Here is an 11,326-nt window from a genome sequence, read left to right as displayed (position 1 = left end):
ATAGCCAGGGGACACTTGTGTTACCATCTCTTACAGTTCATGGACCGAAAGATGGGGGATGATGTCATGAGGGTTTATTTAACAAATTATTAAAGTAAATCCAACAATAATAATAATAATAATAATAATAATAATAATAATAATAATAATAATAATAATAATAATAATAATAATGATAATAATAAAAATAATAACAATAATAATAATAATAATAATAATAATAATAATAATAATAATAATAATAACCGCACCCCTGGTTCAGTTGAACCAGGGGTGCAAGTGACCACAGCAAACAACAGGTAGGCAAACGGCAACTGATTAAATAACCAGCAAATAAAAACAACTTAAAATTAAATCCACAAATATGTCTACCAAAATTTCAAGGAAATCCTTGGCAACAAAGCAAGGTTGGTTAATAAGCACTTAAAGAAGGTAATGAAATAATACGGCAGTGATAAATTGACCTTAGCTAAATTACAGAGGTTAGTAGGATCTTTAAGGGAAAAGAAGAATAGTTATCAAACTATTTTCAACAAATTAGAGGGTAAATTGTTAGCTGAGGAAGACTGAAGTCTATGACGAAATTAATTCAGAATATGAACAAGAAACAAATTATAGTGAACATTTAACTAAATCTGAACCTCAAATAGAACTAATGAGAGGTAACTAGCAATATCGCCTCCTATTTCTACAATGAGAGGCACACCTAATATAGAACATTACCAGCTATAACATTGCCAGAGTTTTCAGGAAATATAACTAAGTGACCTTCACCCTCGGATAAGAATAAAGGATTAATCCATCAAAGAAAAGATAATACTAAAATAAATCAATTTTATTTAGGGTACTGCCTACTTAATAATCTCTGAATCAGCTGTTACTGAAGAAAATTATGATATTGCTATAAAGTTCCTCAGAGAGAATTATGATGATAAAGAGCAAATAATCACCAAACTGGTCTATAAACTCCTAGATTTAAACTTCACTATCATACTTACAATGATTTACAACTTTTCAGGATAAGTGTCATTATTATAACAGAATCCCTGAAATTAAATAATAATATTGAAGAAGCGGGCTGGTTCATAAAACATCATTATACAAAGGAAATTAAATAAGAAAATATTAGAAATGCTGATTTTAAAATACCGAAAGAGCCATTTCACATTTAAGGAAATAGATGAGTCATTGCTGGAAATTAGTAAGATCATAAGTAATGATAAAACGTCTAAATTAAGTAAAAACCGATTCTAATTACAAAACTTACCATATAAAATGAAAGGAGGCGAATCCAGAACAAACTATTGCTTAGTCATTAAAACCAAGTCTAGTTATGGGGACACTGAAACAAGAGGTACCTTTTCTACCAATGTGAATAAGAAGCCCATACTAACTATACTAACTGGACAGGAGTAAGATCCAAAACTTCAACAATTAAGAAATGTGCGTTTTGCTCCAAACAGCATAACCCAGTGCAGTGTGGCAATTACCATGGGTTAGAAAGAAGAGTAAATTGACCAGTGGAGTTAAGAAGGTGTATATTATGTCTAAGTGAGTCACATCAAATAAATGACTAAAACTAAACTGCATATGTGCCCTATATGTAAGAGAGGTTTACATCATGATGCTCTATGTGAGAAGATAGGGTATAAAACTAAACTAACCCCCTCACATGATAAGACCAATAATAACCATCTTTCCTGCAGCTGTTTCTGTAGCAGAAGTAGAAATTAGCACTCAAAGATTATTAGTGAAGGCCAAGGTTCTGTTCGACATAGGAACACATAAAAATTTCTTAAGGAAACCGTAGCAGCTTTAAACCTTCCAATAACAGGACAAACTCAATGAATGATCTTGGGTTTCCTAACTAGTAATTATACCCAAAATATATGACATAGCAAGACCCATCATACAATTAGGTAAATTTAAAATAAAGATAATAGCGGTGGTGATTCCAGACATGAACACCAATCTAGCCATCAAAGGTTATAATGAAACCGCTGACTTCTTAAAGACAAAGACTAAAATTAGCAGACCATAATATAGCATCAGACGAAGTCGGTCCGATTCAAATAATAATAGGTTAATACTACTATGGGGAATCTGTAGGGAAAACATTAAGGAAATGTGACGTTCAAATGCTGACAGTTGGCGGGAATGTCATGGTAGGACCACTGTCACCTGCTAAGGGTGTACTACCAACTCACACAGAGTATACCCCGTCTTAGTGACACCAATCTAGTTCTTACTAGTGGCCCATATTAGAGCTCAAATTATCCCTATTGAACTACCCGACATCATAGAAGAAAGGAAAGAACCTATCCATGAGTTGTGGGATATATATACTATAAAAATAAATCCTAACTTTCCAAAGGTCGAAGAGCAAATGACCCAAGATTATTTCAATAAAAGAGCAGAATATAAACACAAACAATATATGGTCAAACTACCTTGGAAAATAAATTCTCTATCCCTACCAATCAATTATATCAATGCCAAGGGTCAACTAAATAACTTAGGGACTAAATTCAGGAAAAACAAACCCCCATGCTAGAACAACGTGATAATTGTGCTGGACTAATGGAGCCCTGTGTGTAGAATGTTCTGTCTCCCAAAGTATTGCAGTGTGGGGGAAGACTTGCCAACGCCCATGACAGTGCCAACCTTATCCCAGTGCTCTATAGTCGGGTCCTGGACGCGGACTACAGCATCAGGCTCGAGTGGTAGGAGAAGTCTGGCGTGCACGTCATACCAAGCCGTATCGTCTCGTAGACGAGCAGCAGCCCGACGATCACAGCTCTCTGCTCTGATCTGACACTCCTCCTTGAGAGCATTGACGTGACCAGAGACACAGGAGCGAAGAGGGCGGCCGTAGAGAATCTGGGATGGAGAACGACCGGTGTGATTCGAAATGTTGCGAAGCTTGAGGAGGCCCCTGTCGAACGCCTCGCAGTTGAGATTGGAGGATGGGGCCAGTTTCCAGATGACCTGCTTGACTGACTTCACAGCAGCCTTCGCATGGCCGTTCAACTGTAGTTAGTGGGGCATATACATGTTGTGGCGGACTCCCCAACGTTCAAAGAAGGCGGCAAATTCCCGGCTGGCGAAATGTGGGCCACCATCGGTGCGGAGGCAAACAGGAAAACCCAGGTCGCGGAAGAGGTGCTGGAAGTGAGGGCGCTTGCAGGTCACTCTTGGTGAGACCAAGACTCTGCAGATGTTGTGGACCGACTTCCTGCTGTAAGTGACGACGCCACTGATGGTAGGAGAAGGTGTGGGCTTGACGCGTGCGATCGATTGGACTCTTCGTACGGTGTACACTGGCAACTCTGGAGTCCTGGAGCCCACTGACGGTTACTGAGCTCGCACCACGTGGATCGTGAAACGACTCTCATTTTTATTCGTCTTGAAAGGCTTCGGTTTCAAGGAGTGTATTATCTGTAACTGAGTAGGCTGCTACGCCATATGCCTTTGAGAACGCCTCACAGGAGATGCGAGGTTCTACATTGTCGTTCTGATTTAAATCTGCTTGTCTGGGGATGGAGACCTCAATTCCTGTAATAGTTACAATCCTCCTTTATTCTATTACGTTCGAATGAATGATATTCTGGAAGGTCGGCATCCCAACTAATTTCCTCCTACTTGTCTGGGGATGGAGACTTCAGTTCCTGTAATAGCTACAATCCTCCTTTATTCTATTACATTCGGATGAATAATATTCTGGAAGGACGGCACCCCAACAAATTTTCTCCTTCCAAGCTTCTTGTATTAATATTTTCCCTCTTATTGTTATAGGGCTTCAAATAGGGATCAAATAAGAGAGGTATTAGTAAGGATCTTTTAGTCAGTATAAACTTATTCTGTTACCATTCACATCCCCACAACATGCCTAGAAAGGTTTGTCTCACGGTTAACTCTGATTCAAATCTTTCCTTTTAAAAGGTTCTGCAAGATTTTTGAGTTGCTGTTCCACTTTGTTGTTGTTGTCTTTTCATATAGAGTTACTGCTTCTTCCTCTGTGTCAATTGTTATCTTTAAGTTGACCATGTAAAATGCAAGACTTAAGGACAACCAGCTTTGTCGAAATGATGATGGTAAGTCGAGCATAACGAAAATGGACTTCAACATGAGCCAAAGAAAACGGATTTAAATCAGTATACATCCAAACAACTATTTTCGTCGCATGGATTTCTTGGCCAAAAGAACTTTGTGAAGTGTGTCTTCTTTCAAACCTATCCTTAGAAATGCTATGTTGGCTACTAAGGCGTACGGATTCAAAACCGAATTTCACTAACACGTCAAGTTCTCAGTCATTCACATGCTTGTTCCTTTGGTTGCCCGTGAACTGCAACTGAAGACCACCATTATTGGTATGGTGACAGTCTTTCTCTACCGCGTGATGAGGGAGGTAATGGTCAGTGTTATGATTTATTGGTTCCTCTACTCTCTTTATGAACTTACTTGAGATTTGATTTTTTTATATTATTGTAGGAAAATGTATGTTACGCCATGCTATGTAAGAAATAGTTGGCAACGTTTAGTTTCACCGCGACGCCGCTTCCTCAGTGTGTCTCCCGGCTTGCCTGCGAAGAGGAAAGAAGTGACACCTCTCGCAGCATAGCCCTTGTATCTTTTCTTTGTAATATAAAGACCTACGTTATATTGTGTGTTCCTGCCCTTCACCCACACTGTAATACTTCGGGAGAAAGGACATCCTACACACAGAGTTCCATGCGTCTTTGTACAAGAGTGAAGAGGTGACGGCGAGTCGCCATTGTAGTGTCGTGTGTGGTGTGTCTATAGTGTCGTGTGTGGTGCGTGTAGTGCTGTGTGTAGTGCCTAAGAGTCATGTGCGGTGTCCAGTGCAGTTTTGTGCTCAGTGAAGTGTGTGGCATTGCTCATTTTCCCTTGGAAGACTTGCATACAAGCAGGACTGCGGGAGCGAGTATCATACAACTGCTTTCCTTGGAGTCTGTTGAGACAATGAGCTTGTGCAGGTCGGTGACCCCTATCTACCCCTGCTTCTGCCGCAAGATACCAGACCGTGCTGTCACACTGCCGCACTGCCATCCGCACACACAACGCTTTCTGTACATTTTACTGTATTCTGTTACACGCTCAGTGCGACCTGTTGGGGGAATGAGTACGTGTTAGCATTTGCGTATTGTACCGCAATGAAGAAGGGCGGCACGAAGACGCCGTCATACCTGCCAACGGCGGCCGATGGTCACAGAGTTATTCACCACCTCTAACACTGCCGCAACAACCTCATAGCAACCAGCAGCCGCCCACAGCCTCGATGGATGTTAGGTCCTGCAGTGAATGGTGGCTCGTGACGAGGCAGAGAGGGCGGAATGAGAGGCACACCAGCTTGCTATGGAGACGGATAGAAGTGAACAGGAGAAGCGGCGGCTTGGGGATGATGCTCGCCTCCAGGAACTGCGGCGGGCGGACACCGCTCGTTTCGAGGCCTTGCTGACGCGTCTCGCGTCTCAACCGCCCCCCCTGCCCCACCCGCCGCCAACCCCCCCACACACCTGCTAGGATGGGGAATCATTCGGCTCGCCTCACTGCGGTCCTATTCACCCCCAAAGCAGCTGCACAGCCCCACCTTCTTTCTCTTCAGATGTTAAGTATCAACACTTCCGTGAATGGAGGCGGAGATGGTATGATTACACATCTCTTGTTGATACTGCAAGCATACCACGCTGCAATCAGCTGATCCAGTTACGAATATGCTTGTCACTTTAAATGCAGCAATTACCGGAGTACACACTACAGGTGCCTCCTGACCCCACAACATCTTTCGACGAGGTGTTGGACACGATGCAGACGCACATTAGAAAATCCAGTAATAAGGCATTGTGGAGTCGAGCGTTCATCAGTTGCAAGCAAGTTACAAGAGAGTCTTTTGCGGACTTCTTCGCGCGGCTTGAAAGCCTCTCTGATGAGATAGACATCTGTAAGCCTCACAGTAAGGAATGTGAGGAGACATAGCTCAAACACGGTATCCTTACGGGCGTGCAGGACGAGGAGTTCGTTCAGAAATCATCGTTCTCGACGCTGCAGCCACATTTGCCGATGTTGTGACGCTATGCCGCTCCTTTGAGGCCATCAGGACTGCTGCCTCTGCACTTCGCATTCCTCCTGCGGTTAGTGCTGTCTCCCAGTACAAAAAAGGCAAGAAGGCTGCACTCACGTCGTCTTCTTCCTGCAACAAGTGCGGCAAGCAACAGCATAGCTCCAAGGGCTGCCTTGTTACAAAGTTAGTGTGCCATGGCACGCCAGGGCACTGGTCACTCACAGAAAAATGTCTAGCCAGGACTGCCCGCAACGAACACTACGAAAAACTCTGCAAGTCTTCCAAACCCAAGAGTCAACACTCCTTGAAACCGAAGCCTTTCAAGACGAAGAAAAATGAGAGTCGTTCCACAATCCACGTGGTGCGAGCTCAGTAACCGTCGGTGGGCTCCAGGACTCCAGAGTTGCCAGTGTACACCGTACGTAGAGTCAAATCGATCGCATGCGTCAAGCGCACACATTCTCCTAACATCAGTGTCGTCTCGCCATGATATGTTTTTTTTTTGCTTATTAACTCAACCAGGTGTAGCGTGAGCAAGTATATTATATCTGATAATGTTTATAGGGTAATGAGAAGGAATGTCAATTGTAAATATATTACTTACTTAATAAAAAATAAATAATAATGAAAATAAAATTAACAAAACAACGACGCACAGGTGACCTAACACTGACAGGAATCACACGCTAGATGTCCCTTGGGAAGTGACCCAACTGATTTTATTGTGTGAAAAGAGGCAGCGCTGTAATAACACCCTGGCCACCCTACCCGTCAAATTAGGCTTACTATAGCGTAGTGTGTGTATATGTGTGTGTGTGTGTGTGTGTGTGTGTGTGTGTGTGTGTGTGTGTGTGTGTGTGTGTGCAACCACACACACACACACACACACACACACACACACACACACACACACAAGTTGTAATGTTCCATTACTACTTAAATGAGTCTGCGTGGTATCATGCCTTTGTATCATTATCATAATCATATTATTATTATTATTATTATTATTATTATTATTATTATTATTATTATTATTATTTTATTATTATCATTATTATTATTATTGTCACGCCCTAACGGTTACCCCTAACGGGGTAACAGTGGACCGGCGACTCCTTAGGGGTTACCGTCCCCCACCTACGTGCTATCCGATCGACCAATTGCATGGCATGTCTTTACCCCTGACTTCTCCACCTCCAGGTGTCGGGTTGGGCGCGCGTACACTCTACACTTCTAGGCTGGTAATTCCCCTGGCTATGCCAGGGGGAGGAGGGACACCTTCCTTGTTCCTAGGGGAGGGGGGCTTCGCAGCACAACAGGGTCCCCAGGATCGCCTGTCGCCGTGCCCAATCATGCCTTAATTTAGGCTACATCACCCTCGACGATGTTGCTCCTGCTATGGCCGGGATGTGAGAAAGTCGTCCGCCTCCGTCAACTGCACTGCCTTCCCTGGGCAGAGATGCCGGCAGGGGCGTGCAGGAGGGGCGTTGTGGTTCTGGGTCTCCGGCTAGGTTAGGGTACCTCCTCCTTGATGGCGTCGCTCCCGCGGTGACCGGGACGTGAGAGAGCCGTCCGCCACCATCAACTGTACTGCCTTCCCTGGGCAGAGGTGCGGCCAGGAGCGTACAGGAGGGGTGATCACCGCTGGTCGCTGTCTAAGTCAGCTGGTGAAGGATGGCAGTCAACGTCAACAGTTTCCTGGTGCCCCAAGCGCCCCTCGGGCCAGTGCGCTGCTGCGCTCACGGGCCAGTGGTGTGGCACTTGGGACGCTTCCACTTGCAAACTTGTCAAACTAGTTCGCTGCACACTATCACATTCCAACTACCCCCCAGGATGCAGGAGGGGTCGGTGATGGAGGCTTCGACGGGGAACGTCCCCCGGCGCGTCGAGTGTACAAGCGGAACACTTATGAAGTGAAGGTGGAACACTAAACATTAGTCTTTGTCAATCACGAGACACGGAGTCGATCCTCCGCGAGGCACTGATGGAGACGCTTCCTGAAGGCGGAGGCCGCTGAGCACACGGCCTCCTCTCACCAGAGATACCTTGTTTCTGTCCTGGTCTGTCCTCTCTTTCCAAGAGGGTTGTTATTCCCTGCGCCAGGCCCACTGTGGCCCTCGTAAAAAGAGGTCACGCGGATGAAGCTGGGTAGCAGTTTTTCATGCAATCACAGGTCTCTGGCCTGCATCTACTACCATCTCACAGCTCATGTGCGCGCCCACAGGCTGCTGAGTACTTGTGTGTGGGTGCATGAGTGCCCGTGTGTGGGTGCGTGTGCGTGTGTGTGTGCGTGTTTAGGGCGTAACAATTATTATTATTATTATTATTATTATTATTATTATTATTATTATTATTGTTGTTGTTGTTGTTGTTGTTGTTGCTGTTGTTGTTCTTGTTCTTGTTATTATTATTATTATTATTGTTATTATTATTATATCCTCTTTATCATCATCATCATCATCATCATCATTTTATTATTACTATAATCATATTAATGATAATGAAGATAACAATGAAAATAGTACTGGTAATAATAACAATAACAGTGGTAGTAGTAGTAGTAGTAGTAAAATAATAATAATAATAATAATTATTATTATTATTATTATTATCATTATTATTATTATTATTATTATTATTATTATTATTATGATAATGATAACAATAAAAATTATTATTATACTATAAAAATAATTATATAAAAATAATATATAATTCAATAATAATAATGATGATGACACTGATAATAATATAGATATTCTTAATAATTACCATTATTATCATTATCATAACTGTTACTTATGTTATTATTACTGTTATTAATTTTCACATCATCATCATCATCTTCATCACCATAATAATGATGGCAATAATAATATTAATATTAATAATAATAATTAATTAATTATTATTATTATTATTATTGTTATTATTATTATTATTATTATTATTATTATTATTATTATTATTATTATTGTTATTATTATTTTAAAATTAATAGTAATAATATAAATAATAATCATATTATTATTATTATTATTATTATTATTATCATTATTATTATTATTATTATTATTATTATTATTATTATTATTATTATTATTATTGTTATAGTTGTTGTTATTATTATTTTTATTATTATTATGGTTTTTATTATTATGGTTATGATAGTTTTGGTGATTGGTAGTGATGGTGGTAGTGGTATGGTGGATGTGATGATCATGAAGGTTTTGGTGGTAAAGGTAATGGTTACACAAATGGCCACCAACAATATCTCTTATTTGTCACAGAGGGAGTGGCGGCGGGTGCATGAAGATCAGCACAAGGCAGTCTTGTCTTGGCTGTTAACGGGCAACGAAGCACAGTTGGACCTCATCCCGGAAGGACGTGACGGTCATGCGCTGAGCAAGAAGGGCCTAACGCCTCTCCACGCTGCAGCGCTGTGCGGGGCTTCCAGTAATGCAGTGGAGGCGCTGTTGCGGCGTGGCGTAAGCCCTCATGTATTGAATCCTGACAACATGACCCCCGCTGACTTAGCACGACAGCAAGATCACAGAGGAGTGATTAAAGGGCTACAGTGGCACCGTTGTGAGCGGGTGCGTGTGTGTGTGTGTATATATGTGTGTATATATATATATATATATATATATATATATATATATATATATATATATATATATATATATATATATATATATATATATATATTATGACCACAGATTTCTCCTCCTACAGCTGCCTCGAACTGGACTAGCACCTGCTTGACTTGGTGCAGGGCTTAATATGGGTTACAATGTCTTTTTTTACTTTTGCATCCTGTACATAGACGTTCATAACACCAGGTTACACAATGAGGTCGTCATTCTATTTCACCAACTCACAGGGAAGGGAATATCACAGCTGGGAAAGAATCGATAGCTACATTCTTGAGAGGGAAACAAACTTAAAAGGTTGAGGTATAACACCTCATTGGACAACCACCCTCGAATGACAGATCCAAAACAGTGCACAAGGAAATATATCCTACAGCTGAGTAGTGCTGGTTACAGCCTCCTGGATGGCAGGCCTTGAAAGGGCCTGAGAATGGAGTAAAATCTTCTCTACACAGCTATTAACTTAACATCCTTTGCAACCAAACACCCTAAAGGAGGTTTGACAAGCAGTAGCATTTAACGAAACACTGTGTGTACAAACACACTGTCCACAAAACAAACAGGTGGGCTCCTTACCGCTCACTGTCACCGAGCGAGTCACGTTGTAATATACACAGAGGGCCTTGCAAGGATATGCACCCACAGGCAGATGGATGGACTACACATATAAGCAGGGGTTTACTGCTGTAAATTGCTCAAATACCCTTAAAGTCCTTAAACCCTGTCTATCCATATCCTACCCAGTCTCCTCTGAACACCACACTGTATACCACAATACGTCTGTTTTTGTGATTGACCTGGAACCATGGGAAGACAAGGTAAAACGATCTCCTGTTCTGCTACAACGGTGGGGGAGAGGAGTGACACGCTGAGACACACGCCCGCCGACTCGCGCTAAGCTACTAACGGGCTCTATAAAACAATTACTTTTCGAGAATTCTTGTGAATGAACAAAAGGGGCCTGGATGAATATTGCTTATTCCTTCGTCAAGGGCATCTCTTCTGCTATAAACTACATGAGGTTTAACAGGAGGGACTAAAGGGAAAGTACTGAAATTAAATAGGGATAAAGACTGGGTGGAGAATATAAAACTTTTAATGTAATTGAGAGCGAGGCAAAGAGTCATCGCGAAGCAGATATCCCCACTTCTGCTCTTGCCCTCTCTTTCTCTCTCTTCATTCTTACTTCTCATTTCTTATTTCCCCACTACTTACGCCCTACATAACACGCCTTCTCATAAACAAAAATTTTCGGGAGATATACAAAAGCTAACAAAAATTTTCAGGACATAACAAATTCAAACTCAGCACATAACTAACTGGAGCATATTACATCAGATTCAAACATGGCGGTCACGAATTACAAAACAAAGGTTAACAAAACACTAGTATGAATAATCATCAAAACATAAAACTATTAGGTTCCAATTTGGTCCTTCAAATTCAAAATGCTCAGAATAGCTTTCCGCCAGGACCTGTGATCTCTCCGGCTACATTGATGTGCAGGTTTACTGCTGCAGGATGTCATTTCATTATATATTTTCATCTACCAGCTACAGCTGCTCCATCTTCTACTGTGACTCTTCTCTTT

At 41.8% G+C, this 11,326-nt stretch overlaps 1 protein-coding gene across 6 annotated transcripts in view; it reads left to right on the top strand.

Annotated features, from left to right (window-relative positions):
* LOC135094046 (ankyrin-1-like) overlaps window positions 1-11,326 on the top strand; it is a 131,247-nt gene that overhangs the window by 76,950 nt on the left and 42,971 nt on the right. For all 6 annotated transcript variants that reach the window (XM_063993788.1, XM_063993785.1, XM_063993787.1 and 3 more), the window contains one exon: window positions 9,373-9,678. In XM_063993788.1, coding sequence (XP_063849858.1) covers window positions 9,373-9,678 — 306 coding nt within the window. The remainder of the gene's footprint in view (window positions 1-9,372; window positions 9,679-11,326) is intronic.

Source organism: Scylla paramamosain, chromosome 44 (assembly GCF_035594125.1).
Source record: "Scylla paramamosain isolate STU-SP2022 chromosome 44, ASM3559412v1, whole genome shotgun sequence".
Taxonomy (NCBI): Eukaryota; Metazoa; Arthropoda; class Malacostraca; order Decapoda; family Portunidae; genus Scylla; species Scylla paramamosain.
This window is presented reverse-complemented; position numbering and strand designations above follow the sequence as displayed.